At 46.4% G+C, this 18,213-nt stretch overlaps 1 protein-coding gene across 2 annotated transcripts in view; it reads left to right on the top strand.

Moving 5' to 3' along the window:
• The first annotated feature begins 1,041 nt into the window (after positions 1–1,041).
• The window catches only part of wt1a (WT1 transcription factor a), a 19,010-nt gene continuing 1,838 nt past the window's right edge, over positions 1,042–18,213 (top strand). Inside the window, exons 1-8 of one of the 2 annotated variants that reach the window (XM_076042675.1) lie at positions 1,042–1,974; positions 5,614–5,736; positions 6,739–6,841; positions 13,847–13,946; positions 16,388–16,532; positions 16,792–16,881; positions 17,292–17,375; positions 18,076–18,213. The exon at positions 18,076–18,213 is cut by the window's right edge and continues 1,838 nt beyond it. In XM_076042675.1, coding sequence (XP_075898790.1) covers positions 1,467–1,974; positions 5,614–5,736; positions 6,739–6,841; positions 13,847–13,946; positions 16,388–16,532; positions 16,792–16,881; positions 17,292–17,375; positions 18,076–18,197 — 1,275 coding nt within the window. In that variant the 5' untranslated portion in view covers positions 1,042–1,466 and the 3' untranslated portion in view covers positions 18,198–18,213. Of the gene's footprint in view, positions 1,975–5,613; positions 5,737–6,738; positions 6,842–13,846; positions 13,947–16,387; positions 16,533–16,791; positions 16,882–17,291; positions 17,385–18,075 lie in introns of both variants that reach the window. The other variant, XM_076042674.1, reaches the window with a different exon arrangement.

Here is an 18,213-nt window from a genome sequence, read left to right as displayed (position 1 = left end):
GGAAAAAAAAAAGCCAGCAGACATTTTGCTTTCAAATTTAGGCAATAGAAAAAAATTTGAAACGCAGAATCTTTATAATAAGAGATTCATTTTTTTTGTATAGTCCTAATGCCGCGGTAAATTATTTCCAGAGTTTGTTTTTCATAAAAAAAAATGTCAAAACATGTATTTATTTATTTTACGATGGCACAAAATAACCGCAATTGGGCTCCAATTTTTATTTTTATTTTGTTGCCGGGCTACAGGCTGAGTGAGGGAATAAGTCTTAAATGAAGTGAAGGCACATTTTTAACTGACACTCGGCGGCGATTTATCAGGTAAAAATGAACAGAGCGGAAAATGGGTGGAAAAGCTCTAGGGAATAATAATAATAATAATAATAATAATAATAATAATAATAATAATAATAATAATAATAATAATAATAATAATTCCCTTCTGCACATTCGAAAACACGCCGTAGATTTTTTTTCAGTGCCTGAAAATCCTACTTTTTTTAAAAAATAAAAAGCGTCGTTTTTTTTTTTTTCTACCAATAACCACAGTTATTTTTATTTGCTTTTTATTTTACTTAAAATAAAAAGTGTTTAAAAAAAAACAACAAAAAAACAAAACGTGACTTAAACTGAGTAGGTTATATCATCCCGCGGCACTTTCACAATTGACCTGAAAAAATAGAAATGACAACCCATTTCAGTCAGAAGTTACACCCGTATGTGTGTGTGTGTGTATACAGAAGAAGCCCCCCTTCAATTAAACACATGATGCCATTTTATACAGACACTGCACATTTGTATTTTTTTTTTTTTTTTTTTATCAAAGCATGACTATGAAATCGACCAGGGCCAAAACTTTGGTTGAGATTAAGAACGCAGCTCAATCTTAAATGTGAGGGCACACAACAACAACAAAAAAATCAAACCCAAGAGAATTGCTCTGCTCTGAGCGGCACAAGGTAATTGAATGAAGTCATATGGGGGGCTGCTGTCCCTCATCACCTCCTGACTCCTCCCACACACACACACCAGGGTAGCTGCGGAGAAGAGGAGAGTGCTACTCCTCCTCACCTCCACTCAGCCAGTGGAGCTCCTCTCTCACTGAGTGAAGCTCTCCTGCTGCAGACAGGAGATGTTGAGAGTCGCCCCTCCGCCTTGACTTTTTTCTCTCACCCTATTTTTTCCACCCAGGACGCCGATCGAGCTCCTCTTGGGGACTCCATGCGTTTCCAGAGCTGCGGCTGCGTCGGGAACGACAACTGATGGGCCAGAGGAGGCTCGAAACCAGAGGAAAAAGACGAAGAAGAAGGAGGAGAACAAGCGAGTGGGAGTGAGACGACAGGAGAACCAGTGCGTGTGCGCGTGTGTGTGTGTGTGTGTGTGTGTGCGTGTTTGTGTGTGTGTGTGTAGCGAATCAGGAAAGAACAGGAAAGAAATTCGCCCCAGCGCTGTGCTCTCTGCCGGAGGGCCATGGGATCGGACGTGCGCGACCTCAACTCCCTGCTGACCCCTCTGCCGGGGGGCCCCAGCCCCAGCTGCCCGGCCCTGCCGGTCAGCACGGGGCCCCCGGCCCCCCAGTGGGCCCCCGTGCTGGACTTCCACGCCGCCCCGTCGCCGTACTCGGGCCTGGCGGCGCCGCACGGCTCCCTGGGGCCGCACTCCTTCATCAAGCAGGAGCCCACCTGGGGGGCCCCCAGCGACCCCCATCACCTGGACCCCGACCACTGCGGCCTCAGCGCCTTCACCGTGCACTTCTCGGGACAGTTCACCGGCACGGGGGCCTGCAGGTACGGGACGGCGTTCGGGGCCCCCACCGCCGCCGCCGCAGCCGCAGGGTCGGCGCCCAGCCAGCCGCCTGCCGTGGCCGCGGCCCACCACCACCACCACCACCACCACCAGCCCCCCAGCAGGATGTTCAGCAACGCCTCCTACCTGACCAACTGCATGGACACGCAGCAGGCCGCCAGGAACCAGACAGGTAGGGGGAGAAAAAAGTAAAAAGTGTCTGTGTGTGTGTGTGTGTGTGTGTGTGTGTGTGTGTGTGTGTGTGTGTGTGTGTGAACAGCTGATGGATGGCTCTCAGAGGATCCAGGTTATGTGAAAAACCAAATGCGGACCCGTCAAGTCATGTAAAGAAGAATCCCAGAGAAGCAGATCAGTTCTCCACACTAACAGCAGTAAACCTTAAATTGCCCTTTAAAAAAGTGCAATTTATTTCCAATTAACAGGGAGACAACTGGGGGGAAAAAAAGAGATAAAACTGTGTGTCGTCTCTGCGTTCAAAGTCCTCGAATGCATCGCCTCGCACTGTAATTCAGTCTTGAAAATAAGGAGTCTGAAACGGGGTCATAGGTGTCTTTTTGTAATTTTTTTTTGACAAGCTCACTGCTTCAATGCCGTGAAAAATGTCCTGAGATGGATCTCAGAGGACCAAGGTTACGTTAAAACAAAATGCAAATCCCTCCATGTCATGTAAAGAAGAAGAAGAATCCCAGAGACGCAGATCAGTTTCCCACACTGAAAGATAAATTGCTCAACATTTGTCTAAATTGCCCTTTAAATTTAATTTATTCCTAATTAACAGGGAGACAACTGGGGGAAAAAAAAAAACTTAGATAAAACTGTGGGTGACCTTCGTGTCGTCTCTGCGTTGGAGGTCCTCGAAGGCGTCGCCCTGCACTGTAATTCAAAGTCTTGAAAACAAGGAGTAAGCAACGGGGTCATATGTGTCTAAAAATGCACCTTGCGGCTTTGCAAATTGTGATTGTTTGTGTTTTGACAATTTTCTGACAAGCTCATTGTTGCAATGACGTGAAAAATATTATGAGAGTTGTGGCCGGAGGTGCTGATCATTCCACGTTGTTCGCACAATCCAGCAGACCTGATGAATCTCCGATTTATTGTTACTATGGAGTCATAGCTCGCAAAAGTCAACAACTCTGTGGGTTCAGAATATTCCTCGTATCGCCAGCCGCCGCATTGGTTTAGTCACACGCCTTTCCAAATAAGGTCCAATTAATTTGCTTTAATTAAACTGGATGTTGATTCATTACACAATGCAATGACTTCACTCTGATGTTCCGATTCAGCTTGACTTGAACTGGCTTGAATGGATTTAAGTCACAGTTCCAGCGATCAGCTCTCAGAAACTTTGCTCACTCGTCCACTCAGTAGTGCTTGTCGAAATATTAACACCTGAATGAAGTGAAGCTGCTGTGTGACCCTCCGAAGAATGAAGTCTTCATGCGTCAAGTCGTCCTGAAAGTTGTCACGATGGAACTTTAATTATGACTGACATCCCTGAAGTCGCACATAATTCATTAGCAGAAAAGCTGAAGCCGCAATTTTCCATTTTTTCTGTGTATAAATATTAGTAAAAAAAAAGTGTTCAGTATGTTTATCATCATGGAATGCAAGGAAAAATCAAAATAATTGGCTGATGATATAGAGCATAAGCATGACTTGACTTCTGGGTTAGGCTGATTTGATTTTGATCTGATTTTGGCAATTTTTATTTTAAAGAAAATGTAAAAAAAAAAAAAAATAACAGCACATTGATATGTTTTTCCAAATACATATTCCAGAAATTACAGTTTGAGATTATGCCCGTATTATACAGACAGTGACAGTGATTTCCTCTTATCGTCTTTGCAGTTCATTTTAATATGGTTCACTGGTCAGAATTAGGACAAAAAAGGTGCAACACGTGTAGAGACAAATCAGGCCTTGAGGGTTTATTGTTTCAATAAACAAGCTAATTATTATTGCATGAATTGCATAATGAATTCCTACAGCCTCTACCTCACACAACCCCAAAATACAAGATGCAGTTTCCCCAGTTGTTTTTTTTTTTTTTTTCACCTCTTTACTCACTCAAAGGACGAAGAATGCCTGAGCGGTTACCCCGCAGATTAATTAGTAATAACATGCTTATCAAGCAGATAATTTAGGAATAACATTGCAATCAAAGAGCCGGGCCGACCCCCTAACCTGTTTTATCTGCTCCCCCTGCTGTGGCTCGACGAGCGCAGACAAACAGAGGAGCAGCAGGACCGGGGAGTTGGGGGGTGGGGGTCACACAGTAGAGCTGATAACGCTTGCAGGGTCACAGAGACTGTCGCTGGAGAGCAGCCACGCAGAAAGAGTTTAGAGGTAAAGAAGGAAAACTGGGTCTGATTAATTTATCATAGAGCAACAAAAAAAAAAAAAAAAAAGAGCTGGTATTGAACGAAAACGCCCCTCAGAAGGTCAGGATGTCTCCAGCGGCGAGGCCTAAAGTGACCAAAAATTGTTTGACAGCGAACGCGTGTTTCTAGTTGGCCGGTTCTTACTCGTGAGAAATGAATGAAATTGAAGAGACGACAGAAAAAGCCATCATGGATGCAGTTTAAACAGCGAACGGTAAGAAAACAAAGCCGGGGGTATTTCCACAATTTGGCTTTTCCAGTTGACTAAAAACCAAACTCATCACTTGTCACTTCAGTCCCGCCGCACTTCAAGGGAACAAAAGTATCTGACCTCCACCCCATACACACGCACGCATGCACACACACACACACACACACACACACACGGGAGTCAGACAGGGGTGAGTGGGAGATAAATGGAGGCCTTTAATGAGCTTTTCTTCTTCTCCACCTCCCCTCCTCCCTCTCTTCCCTCCCTCCCTCTCTCCCTCCTCTCACCCGGTGATGAGTAAAGCGAGTGAAAGTGCCGCGCTAATTAATGAAGCATGCGAGCGACAGTGTGCATGTGTCTGTGTGAGGCGGCAGGCCTGACTGATGGAGGTGTGTTTGCGCCCTCTCAGAGGTCGGACTCGGTCTCAAGTCACAGGTTCGGGTTTGCGCAGAACAACTGAGAGAAAACAAAGCGGGAGGGAGGGGGAACTTTGGAGGAAAATCTTTATCAGCGTCAGTTGATCGAGTTCAAGTTGAATATTTCAGCATGGAATAGGGATGCAAATTGTCGATGAGTTCATTAATAGTTAGTTGATTTTTACATTTTTACATGACAGTAAAAACACCCTAAACATTTATCCTCTGACTTTAGGTTGACTTCTAATGGGTCACATTGGAACTTTCAAAAAAAAAAAAGAAAAAGTTGTTTTAGGTATAGTATGACCATCACAGTATCTACAGGTGAATTGCTCTTTCCTGCCACTACACTGTTATAATGATATTAACTACCCGTGTAAATGTAAATGTTCAATTAATTGCGACTAGTTTAATTTAATCGATTAAATTCTTAATCGTTGATTAATCGATAATCGATTAATTGTTAACATCCCTAGTATGGGAAGTTGTCGTTTTTTTTTTAAAGTAAGTAAATCAACTTAAATGAGTGAAGACAAAACAAAAGTCTTTAAATAGCCATCCAACGTAATACGTTAAATTGACAGTTGAGAATTTCGCAAAACCTGACTTGTCCCTCGACATTGAACGTTGCGTTGACAAGACAATGCTTCTTGTTTTTAACTTGAGTCTAAACAAGTTAAAACTGTGAAAACAAGTGTTGCTGTCGGCAGTAGTGAGTGTGTGTGTGTGCGTGTGTGTGTGTGTGTGTGTGTGTGTGTGTGTGTGACAGCTTCTCCTCTACACTTTGTGTTTGTGTGTCGCAGGTTACAGCGCGGTCGGCTTCGACAGCGCCGGCAATTACGGACACACTCCAACGCACCACAGCTCGCAGTTCCCCAACCACTCCTTCAAACACGAGGACGCCTTGGTGCAGCAGAGCACCATGGGTAAGAAGGCCGGCCGAGTGTTGTGTCTCTGCAGCTTGCAGGGTCGTGTGTAACAAACAGAAAACAGAAAGACTATATGATCGTTTCGCTGTCAAATGTGTTGTTGCTGTAATATTGTCTTTTGCTTTAACCAGCTAGTTAAATTTATAGGTGAAAAAAGTCAATATAGGACGGCATATTTAGCCAGTTTAAAAAAAGAATCAAAGAATGGTTGTGTACATTTGACGACTTTACCGTGAATAATCTCGATGTCATCATCACCAGTTTCATTCAACCCTCAAACCCATCCCTACACATTTCATTGTGTTCCCACTTTAAAGCCCGGAGCCGAGGGGACACGAGTCACGTGGTGTTTTTTTTTTTTCCACCTATACAAACCAAGGAATTTAATCAATTACCTACCCCCATCCCCCCAAAAAATGAACTACTTCCCCTCCTGAAGTACAAGCAGATCTGGGCGTATTTAAAGCCCCCTTGCGAGCGCGGCAGCTCCGTGGCCCTCACCCGGGGAGTGTCTCGTCCCTTCTTCTCCGCCGTGACCTCCACCGTCGGAGGTATAAATCAGCCACATCCGGGCCGGCGAACTCCCTCTCTTCCCCTCCGTCCATCCCTCATTCCGTCTGCCCACCTCCACCTTCTGACCCTTCCTCCATAACCATTGGAGTTTTGTTTTTGTTTTGTTTTTCATCATTATTATTTTTCGTTGTCCGGCTTTATGAAAACATCTCTGTTTTAATTCCCGCCGATGGGAGTCGAGTGGGACGGTGGAATGCTGGGAAATGTCGGGGGAGCCGTTGGGCTCGGAGGAGGGAAATATAATGTGAGGGGTCGCCGGTCGGAGAGAAGGAGACCGAAATGAAAGGGTGAACGAGGCCACTGTGCTGAAGGAGGCAGACGATTGAAACGTATCTCTTGTGTTTGTGCGTGCGTGTGTGTGTGTGTGTGTGTGTGTGTGTGTGCGTGTGCGTGCGTGCGTGCGTGCATGTGCATGCATCGCTACAGCCGAGCAGCAGTATCCCGTCCCGCCTCCCGTCTATGGATGCCACACGCCGTCCGACACCTGCGCCGGCAGCCAGGCTCTGCTGCTGAGGAACCCTTACAACAGGTAGTCAACCCTACACACACACACACACACACACACACACACACACACACACACACACACACACACACACACACACACACACACACACACACGCTCCTGTCTTATATTTAGTACCACAAGGATGCAGGTCAGAACAGGATGTGCACCTTCAGCACAGGTCGGCCTGCCAGAACACCTCCACCACCCCCCCCCGACCAACTCTCTGCTTTTGTTTTCCTGCAAGCTTTATTTATTATTTATTCATTTCATTATTCATTTTATTCCCCTGAGGGATTTTAAAATGACTCTTTTTGGAAAGGATTTGTTCGCCGACGGAGATTGATGCTTCTACATTGCAAGATTCCGTTTTTACAGTCGCAGTTTTACTTCACGAATTCCCATAGACGTTGAGGTCTCCGTAGTTCTCCGTAGTTCTCAGCCGTGCCATCTCACCTCTCCCATACGTTTTGGTGAATGAACCAGCTGAGATGAATGCTGAAATATCTCTGTCTGAAGGCCCAGAGGAGGAGCAAAAGAGGAGATTTCTGAATGGAGTGAAAGAGGAAATTTAGCTGGTGAGAGTGCAGAGGGTGCAGAGGGTCGGTTGTGGCCGCCCGCCACTGGAGGGAACAGGCAAAAGGAAAACGAAAGGAAATTCAGTCACAATTTGACAGAAAATTTTTTACTCAATCCCAATTACTGTTATTGAATATTTGCTAGAGAATTTTTCTGAGAGTTTTGCAAGCAAACAAATTATTTAATTTTCGTTGTGAACAGAACAAAATATGAAAAGTAAAAATTTTTTGTATTCGTGTGCTCTTGGGTGTGTTACAAGGGGCGTCGTCTTGCCGAAACATTCAGTTGTGAGCTGGATGGAACAGTGCACGTGCAGGACGTGGCTGAATGTTGGTGGCTGCACTAAAAATAAATTGTACTCAGACAAATCATTTATTCTTGGCAGCCGGAGAAAAGCGTTGACAAAATGACTTCAACTCCTAACTGGAGAAGGACCCACTGTCCCACTCATGGTGGTGCTCCCAAGTTGTTGGAACGTGAGTGGCCGAAAAAAGGATTGCGCTGACCGCTCGGTCAGTGACACACGGCTGTTGATATTTGCTGCTGAGAAATTGAAAAGCGTGAAACCATACTGAGATACACAAACCCCTCCGCTGAAGGAGGACATGGAAAACTGTGGTTCAGGAAAGCACGTTTGCTGCCAGGACGCTGCTAACTTTAGCATTGATTATATATCACAAGCCATGTTGTTGTCAGTTTGCTGTGGCGAAACATATTTTCCTGAAAGTGAACGTACCTTATGTAAGGAAGACGACGGGGAACTGATTTCTCTGAATCGGGCCATTTTTCTTTTCACGAATTCTAATCTTGAGCGCGCGCACACACACACACACACACACACACACACACACACACACACACACACACACACACAGAAAAGACTGGGAAGACTCATCGGAGTTGAGTCACTCATCTAATCTTCTAGCCTGGTACCAACAGGACTGTATTTACTCTGCAGGCCGTCAGCTCAGCCTGCTGGAACAACATGAAGTGAAAACAGCTCTGAGTAATATACACACACTCACGCACACGTACGTGCGCGTGCGTGTGCACACACACACACACACACACACACACACAATGCAGTGTTTTAAGATTTAAAGAAGTGACTCAGTGGAGGCGCAGTTACAGCTGTTCTGTATTGGATTTTAGTGTATTTGGTCCTGCAGTTCTTGGTCGGGACGTTAATGGACTTCCAGATGAATTTAATCGCTTGGATTTATTTCTGATTGTCTGCACTTAAAGGTCCAGTGTGTACACGTTGGCCTAATTTATGGTTTTTATATTGGCAAAAACCTAATATACCGCCAGTAAATACAATAAATAAAAGTGTATGCTCGCAGTACAATAAAAGCAGTTTGGTTTTCCTAACCACAGAAGATAAAGGGTCTTGCTCCCAGTTAGCCATTTGCCATCTTGCACTACCATTTCTAAGGAAGCCCGTTGTGGACAATCCAACCCACCTGACAGCGAGTTTCGTATTTTGGGTGAACGCTCACATCTTCAAATAAACAATGAAGGTGGTGGACGAGGTATCCAGGTTTGTGTGCACAGGCCACCGTAGTTCACTGGCAAGCCCAGGAGAGGGAGAGGGAGAAAATTAATGCTGCAACCCAAAATATGTATACTAAATAGCAGAATTTTACACACTGTACTTTAAGCATTCGCACTCTCCCTTGTACTCTTGATTTATTGTATTTTGGATTAAACTCGCTGTCCCTATAAGGATGAATTATAGACTCTAATTTCCCCCCCGAAAAAACTTAAGAAGAGCAGTTACTCAGTTGGAAATTCCGATCAAAGTCCCCACATTTAGAGGTTGTGATCTTCACGCTGCCTTTGCCTACGCTCATCCTCGCACTGACTGCCGCCGCTGCGCCGTCATAAATCGTGCAACTTGTTATCCCCCCCGGTGAAAGAGTTATCACCCGAAGCCGCCGGCTGTCTGCCGAGTGCAGAGCTTTCCCAGTGAACGCCGACGTCGCCGCGCACATCAGGTGTCGGGGAGCGTCCGCCGAACGGACGAGGCCTTATTCAGCGATAGCTTCTCTCAAGACGGCCGCCGAGAGGGAAAGCAGACGCGTATTTATTTGAAAACGTCACGGGTCATTACTTTAAATCTTGCGCTCGGCCGCTATTCTCGACAATATATCAGAAAAAGAAATACCTTGTGCGTGTGTGTGTGCGTGTGTGTGTGTCTGCTGGCTGCCTGCCCCTGCTGCACTGTAAAATAATAGCTGCGTAATGAGCAAGGTACCAGGCACCGGCTCGACCCCGACTCAGGCAGCTGGGAGCCTCCAGCAGGTGTGGTCAGTGTGTGTGTGTGTGTGTGTGTGTGTGTGTGTGTGTGTGTGTGTGTGTGTGTATGTGTGTGTGTGTGTGTGTATGACTTGGTGTGTGTATTCACGTGGTATGTCAGAATAATCATCCCTGGTGCTGTTTTCAATTTTCTTTTTTGTTTTAAATGCAGAATTTCAGTGTGCAATATACAGGGGGGTACGGTGGGGTTGGACACCCCCGATTAACCCACAAGACCCCCCCGGAAAGCCTCAAAACAACATTTTAAGGGGGTCTCTTTTCTCTTCTCATTTCTCTCTCTCTCTCTCTCTCTCTCTCGCTCTCTATATCATCGCTTTTACACGTCACCGGATGTGACGTACAGGGTCACGTGACCAGTTCACTTCAACTGAAAATGGTGCGTAATGTTTTGGCGGAGGACACGGAATGTTTTTATACAATTAAACAAAGAGAAAAATATAAGAGAAAAATATAACAACCATTCTGGACAGCAAACAAAAACGAAAACAAACAAAAGCAAACATAATTCTCGTAAAATCTCGCGAGATGAGATTTTATGAGAATTACGGCTTATGCCCTTCACACCATTCAGTGGAAAGACCTGCAAATCGCAATTGTACTGTGACGAAATTTTAGAAATCTCGCTTTTATTTATTTCTGGAAACGCAGCTACTGATAATATGGTCCTCTTGGAAACAGCAGTTGGTAGAGAGTTCTGGTAACAGAATGTGACCCTCTGGATTTAGTTTTACGTCCAGCATAATTCTGCATGTCAAGCTTGTCCACTCAACATTGACAGCTTGCAACATTATATACTTATATATGTACTACTCCTGGAGGTGAGACGAACACAAGCGCAAAGCCTCAGCGGCGCTCCCTATTGGTGAAAAATATGGATTGCAAATGGATGCGATTGGAGGTTGATTCGAGTGTGCTGGGCCAGTTAAAAAGATAAGTGATGGCTTATTTTGGAATTGTCCTCAAAGAGTTATCAAACCTTATTGGAAGCTAGTGAGTGAGCTAAAATAACACTGGCTGTAGGCAGTGAACAGCATATTTGTGTTGCTCACAAGTAATTCACCATTGCTCCTGAGCAATAATTCCAGCATTCAGAAATGTCAATATTAAAATTAAAAAAATAACAACTTGGGAACCACATATGGTTTGGATTTGGGGGGTCGGGGAGGTTGGTTTTCTCAATACTGCATGCATTTTTCTGCGCAGGGCAGGCGGTGGTGGAAAATGGATGTGCATCTGTTGACATACTGGATTCATATATATCATTTTTCCCTTACACTTGACTCTCGCAAAAGTTGACCAGTAAAATTAAAGAAAAACCCCCTTAATCAGTCCAAATAGCAACGTGTGTCCCTTCCAAAACACAGCCGTTTGACTTTTGGGACGAGGGCAGGAAGAGTATTTCAGGAAGCGGCTCTTTATGACCGCCGTTGTCAAAGCATCAAGTTGAAAACATCCAATTGTGAGCACTTTATGTACTTTATGTCGCGGTGACCTGCAGCTGTACACTGGCTAGTGTCTGCATCTGCTCACAAATACCTTTCTGGCCCGGACCAACTGACATCCATCATGGCGAGTGCGTGGTGTGTGTGTGTGTGTGTGTGTGTGTGTGTGTGTGTGTGTGTGTGTGTGCGTGCGCGCGCGCACGCGAAAAGCTTTCATGAAGACGCATGTGTGCAGCCAACAGTTGCAGCACAACAAGATGTATGTTTTGCGGTGTATCGTCATGTTCAATGTGTTCTTCCGTCCAGTGTCAGCCTGGACATGTTAACCGCTTTGAGGAAAAAGACACATGAGCTCTCCTGCCCACGCAGAGCCCGATGCCTTTGAGTCAGGGCCACAGACACCCCCGGGTGTTGCGATCACGCGGGGGTTCCGTGGCACCGCGGCTGAACTGTGACCCTTCCCCGGTTTGGCGTTCGCTGGAGGGTTAGGTGGGAGTGGAAGGGACGAGGAGAAGGGAGTCAGTAGACGGTGGAGATAAGCGGGGGGCGAGGAGCGGGAGACGCAAAAGAGGAAGCGGAGGGGAGTGGAGCTCAGAGAGGAAGAGCAGATAGGCGTGTTTCATCTATTGTTTAATGCGTTTGTTGCCTTCTTGCCCTGTTCAGCAGGGGAATGTGTTGCGTCTCATTTTTAGCTCTCGTTTTAACTCTTGTCCTTCGCCTGGAAGACACAAGTTGAGCTAAGTTTAGTTACAGACGTACGAGCATGTATTGATTTCATTCGATCGGCCCTTCACTTTTTGAATGTTTAACAAGAAAGAAGAAAGAAAGAAAGTTTTTCAGTACGCTTTAATCTTGTCATTGCCCTTAAATGCTTCTATTTGTACCACGAGAGTGCCTTTACCTTTGTGCTAACATCTTAAGATAGGATTCATGCAGGACCACATACAAATAACTGTGCGACAGATTAGTTGGAGGATGATATGTCGTTACTATACTATAACCATACACCCCCCTCCATCTTTGCACATTACCTGATTTTTCTACTTGCCTAACAAGTAAAGCGAGGGCTTCGTCCTCGGTGTCAGAGACGGACGGGCAGACAGACGGCGCCTTATCGTTCGCGGTGCAGCGGCATAGGAAGCGGACTCCCATCCTCCCTGCACGGCTCTCTCTCTGTCTCTGAAATACACACACACGCATCGCACGCAGACAAACCCCTCCTGTTTCTCGGCGGTGGGCTATCGCCGGAAGATAGCGGAGGTGAAGTCGAGAGGCGCGCACACAGAGCAGGTCTTGTTCTGCTCCGCTTTTGTAATCGCACATCCGACTGGGGCTACAGCTGCTGATAATGCGGCCGGGCGTGCGTGTGTGCTACGCTGAGACATGAGTTTTTGCAATATGGATTTTGTAACACCACTGTAATTATGCCCAAATGTGAAGGGCTAGAGGGATGGGCAAACCTTTTGACTGGTGGGCCTCATTGGGTTCTAAAATTTGACAGAGTGACAGGTGTTTTTGGTGACCCACCTCATAGGAGGAAAAAAATGTATCATGGGATATGTAGAAAAACATGTGCTTTAATGTCAATTGAAAATGAACAAACGCGTTTACTACAAAATATCTGGCTTTGGAGCCCCACGGTAGTTAGCCCCGTGTGTGTGAAAATGATGCATTGTTTTCAAAGGTGATGCTCAACTGTCAGGGCTGAAGAAAAATATACAGTAACTTAAGCAAACGCTGCAAACTGTAACCGGGGCAGCAACGGCAGAAATGACAAATCAACCATATCATACTTGGCTGGCGTGCCGCGTTCCTCTGGGATGACCTCACATGTGATCGCCCCCGCTCGTACAGGAGCTGTGGCTGATGTCGTGGGTTGGATTATTGCACTGTGAACTGTTGCTTTGGGACACAAAACATCCTTCCCCATGCATCCTTCCTTACAGCTGACTTTTTGACGTGCATCGGCTCCCCGTCCACAGTCGGCCTGTGTTTCGCATTAGTGTGAGTGACTAGATGAGCACGTTTCCTCCACGGCTCTACCTGCACTAAAAACTGCATTTCATACTTCATAAATCTGCCACTGCAGGTAGCAGTGCATTGACTTATGTCAGTGAAATGTATTATTTGACAGCGGCCTCCTTTATATTCTTCCTGCTAACATTTGTCTGTGCGGAAACTCTTTGTACCCCCGGAAAACAAAGAAGCTAATTTTAGCCTTCTGTTTACAGCCTCCAGTGAAAATTGGTGCTGTTGTGTTCTCCACAAAGTGATCTCAAAGGGTGGAACCATGGATAGATAGATAGATAGATAGATAGATAGATAGATAGATAGATAGATAGATAGATAGATAGCTTAGTAAGAAAAACAGCGTCCTTGTGGCCCACATCCAAACCTGCACGTTTTAAAGGGGGTTTGGAGGTCACTCATCAAATACACAATCCCACAACTCCAAAACGCTCACACGGACAAGTTGTGCCTTGCACGCTCACCAAAGCCTTGAAACAACAATGTATGATCATGTTATACGAGCCGGATTCAAAAGCTAACGGGCCGCATACGGCCCACGGGCCATAGTTTGCCCACGAGATCGTGAACTCCGCATGACTCGGGACAGAAACCCACTCACCTTTCCAACCTTCTGCTTGTACCACTTAACCACCATCCTTTCTCCCCCCCCCCGTTGCAGCCACGCGGCAAGCTACGACAGCGACCCCAACGGCCCCATGGTGTACAGCTGCAGCACGCAGTACCGCATACACACGCACGGAGTGTTCAGAGGCATTCAGGTAGGACCTCGGATAATCCGCGCCGCGTCTCGCCGTCCGTCTGCACTGTGACATCATTAATGACCCGAAGAGGACGTCGCAGTGATGGGCACCAGAGCAGAGATTTACCAACACAAACACACTTAAATCACTTGTGTGCACCAACTCACTTTTTCTCTTTCCTGCTCTCTCTCTTGCTCTCTCACCCTCTCTCTCTCTCTCTCTCTCTTTCAAAGACACTTAGCGCATACACATTTTTTAGAAGGCAGCTGTAAAGGTCAAGAGGAATCGAGGAAGCTTTTTCCACAAATCCATTAGCAGTTCAGAAACACACACACGCGCACACACACACACACACACACACACACAAAGAGAGAGAGCGCTACAGTGCATGAAGATATAGTTTCCATACAAGGATCAGCACGTTAATAAATCATTAGATTTTAATTATTGTCTGTCAGCAGCTCTAAAGGACATGGAGCAGAGATTCTCCAGACCTGCCCTCAGTCCACAGCGGGACTTGGAAAAAAAAAAAATCTTTCTTCCCTATGTTTTCTGGACATGTTTCATCATTCACTGGTCCACCCCTCCCCCCCCCCCCTTCCCACCACATCCCCCTCTTCTGCTCATTCTTTGCCCTTTAAAGAAATGGATTGCATGTTGCACACATAATAGGTCTGGCTCAGCGCGGTGAGAATAAGCAAAGTGTCACTCGTGTGCCTCCTAAAGTATGATTTAAGAGCTGCCAAATTTCTGAGCCGGCAGTCGAGGCGTGGAGTGAGGGGTCTTGAATGAAGCGAGGATCGCGGGGAGTCGTTTTTCAGCCGCTCGACGTGCATCGGCAAATTGTTTTTACTAAATGTGATTCATTAAGTCGACTCAACTGACGCGCAAATTTAATCCCCCCCCCCGCCTGGAAACACACACTTGTTGAGGTGCGAGCTACTGAAGGAGTTCAGTCCAGAAAGAATAAGATAGAAAAAAATAATCCGTCAACCCGCTGTGATTCCACTGCACAATAAACAGCAATGGATCACTCGCTGTGTAGACGTTACAAGCCGGCTGGTTTATCTACAGCAGTGAGGTAAGGATGAGGTCACTTTTAGCAGTGTGGAATACATGATCTGTTTCCAGCAGAGACAAAGTGAATTGTCACCTGTGCCGCGCTGCATTGTAGGGGTATAACAGTGAAAATGTTGGGTTCGGTCAGAGCCAGCAGACAGCAGCTTTTACACCAGCAAACAGGCTCTGATGTCTGATGTCTAAATTTGAATTAAAAACAATAAATAAATAAAAAGGCCATAAAGTTTTAGGCGTGGTTACGTTTTAGAAGCCAACTGCAGTTGGATTGACAGCAGGTGGGTGGGTATTTGATGACACATCTGAATAGCTAATCAGATTCAAACTGACCAGGAAGAACTCAGAGCTTGAGAGTAGATGGGTCTCAACATACCGGTACCAAACATGTTTCACAAACAGTTGCTTCATTGTTGGGATCTGATGCCACTGAGCTGTTGCAGCACCGCTGGCAAGCTCACGTCTCGCACAGTTTAACACTGATTCATCTCTTATTCTGCCTCAGTAATCCTAATGTGTTATTTCAATCGAACAACGTAACGTGCTGCCGCTGGTGTTTCCTCTCAGCTTGCACTTTACTCCGCAGCGCAGCTGCACTTTTTCATACTTCAATACTTGCGGCGCTGCCGTTCGCGAGGGCATTTGAGGCCCGACCCCCGAGGTCGTGGTCATTATGTTAAGCACTGAAGAAATTAAGAGCAGCTGGAGGGGAGAAGGAGGATGAAGAATGAAGTATTTATGCAGAGCAGCTTTTAAGTGGAAACTTGCTGGGGAAAGGGCTGAAACGCCGCGCCCTGGTTTGACGAGCGGGCAAAAAGGGAGGATGTGCGGGTCAAACGGCAGTAGGGCGGGGTGTGAAAAATAAGAAGAACTTGCACTGCTGTGCTTCACCAAGTGAGCACGATGACGCGACTGCACTTGAACGAACGCAAGGTTCGTAGATGTTTTTGCGACGGGCCTGCGTTGTTTCATCGATTCTTTGTTTTTGGCTTTTTTTCCCCCCCCTCCTCTCTCCAGCCGCAGCAGGGCTGTTGTGGGCCTGGAAGGGGGCGGGGCTTGTCTACAAGGCGTGACTAACAGCTCCCCCCCCCTCCCCCGGGCTGCAGTCTGTCTGGGGGTCATTTTACTGTCCATTACTATTTAATGAGGGCATCACCATATCATTGCAGCGGTCTCAGTAAAGCAAAATCACCATCCGCCTCAACATTAACATACAGATGAGATTTAATTATCTGTTTTCTTCAATTTGCTGGTTTTATCATTGGTGCCAAGGGACGATGTTTGCTGTATTTTTGCCTTGATTTGTTTTTGCCGTTTTTGTGTGTGTGTGTGTGTGTGTGTGTGTCTGTGTCTGTGTCTGTGTCTGTGCACGCACACATGTGCAGGATGTTCGGCGGGTCCCCAGCATCGCCCCGGCGATTGTGCGCTCGGAAAGCAGCGAGAAGCGCCCGTTCATGTGCGCCTACCCAGGGTGCAACAAACGCTACTTCAAGCTTTCGCACCTGCAGATGCACGGCCGCAAACACACAGGTGAGAACGGAGGAAACGGGAAATAAATACCATCAAAAGTATTCACGTCCTCCACTGAAGGGAAAGTCTGGTCACTTGTGTAAAAAGATGCAGCAAGATGTACCTTAAAAAAAAAGAAGAAAAAAGACCACTAAGTGTACAACTGTCTTTGAAACTGGGAAACAATACTAGAATGAGCAGGAAAACCTGCTCAACTTTTTTTTTTTTTAAAGTGCATTGGACGTCGTTCGCATGAGTTTGCCTCCGTGTCTTTGTGCAGGCGAGAAGCCCTACCAGTGCGAGTTCACAGACTGCGGACGGAAGTTCTCCCGCTCCGACCAGCTGAAGAGACACCAGAGGAGGCACACAGGTTCGATCCAGCTTCTCCTTTTCCTCCCTCCCCCCCCGTGTCTCCATACCATCCCCCCCGCCCTTTAAGTGGTGTGTCGTCACTCTGCTCACTCGCTGTCTTAGCGATGCTCTTTTTGCATGTCGTACACGGTTTGGATAATGGTAAACGTGCACACTACTTGTGCGGAGGTGCGCCCACACACTGAATTGTCCGCGGATTATGTTGCTACAGCTTGGCCAAACTTCGGAATGGCTTCCCTGCAAGCCCTTGCTCTACTTTTTTCTCTATCTCCCTCTGTTTGTGTGTGTGTGTGTGTGTGTGTGTGTGTGTGTGTTTGTGCGCGTGTGTCCCCAAAAATTGACTGTGTGTGTGTGTGTGTGTGTGTGTGTGTGTGTGTGTGTGTGCATGCATACTGTACATGTGTTTAGGAGTTAAACCCTTCGAATGCGAGACGTGTCAGAGAAAGTTCTCTCGGTCTGACCACCTTAAGACACACACCCGGACTCATACAGGTAAAACAAGTGCGTAAACTTTTTATTTTTTCCATCTCTTACTCAACCATTTTGCCGTACACTTAGAGAACAGTAGTAGACTCGCTAACGACTAGACCAGGGGTGGGCAAACTTTTTGACTGGTGGGCCACAATGGGTTCTGAAACCTGACAGGAGGGCCAGAGTAGGAGCAGAAGGAAGGATGGATGGAGTGTTTTGGTGAGCCACCTCATAGGAGGAAAAAAAGATATCATGGGATATGTAGTGAATTGAATTGAACAATTGAAAATGAACAAAGCGTTACGAGAAAATGTCTGTCTTTGAAGCGCCACAGGATTTACTTTATTGATGTGACTCTTCAAACACTGAGAAATTGATGAAATACAGGTATCTTATTACTTTCTTACTATTAATGTAATTTCTTCAAGTTCGGCGGGCCGGATTAAAAAGCTTTATGGGCCGCATATGGCCCCCGCGCCGTAGTTTGCCCATGCCTGGACTAGACTTTGTGTAAGAAGTAGCAGTAGTGTGTCCAATCAATTCCAATACTCTGGTTGTGGTCGCTGTCGCATCCTAACGTTGTGTCTCTGTTTTCTTCTGTCTCTCCACCGGATTTTACCTGCTCCACCGTCCAACCTGCACCCTTCCGACACCCCGATCCCTCCCGCCGCCAACCTCGCTGCCCACCCCATCCATCCACCCCCCGACCCCGCGCTCTCAGGCGAGAAGCCGTTTAACTGTCGGTGGCCCAACTGCCAGAAGAAGTTCGCCCGGAGCGACGAGCTGGTGCGACACCACAACATGCACCAGAGGAACCTCAGCAAGCTCCAGATGGCCCTCTAAGAGTCTCTCGTCAGCG

The sequence above is a fragment of the Nelusetta ayraudi genome, unplaced genomic scaffold (assembly GCF_046127955.1).
Source record: "Nelusetta ayraudi isolate G7.1 ecotype Tasmania unplaced genomic scaffold, CSIRO-AGI_Nayr_v1 ptg000071l, whole genome shotgun sequence".
NCBI lineage: Eukaryota > Metazoa > Chordata > Actinopteri > Tetraodontiformes > Monacanthidae > Nelusetta > Nelusetta ayraudi.
Note: the sequence above shows the minus strand (reverse complement) of the source record. Positions and strands in the feature narration are given on the sequence as shown.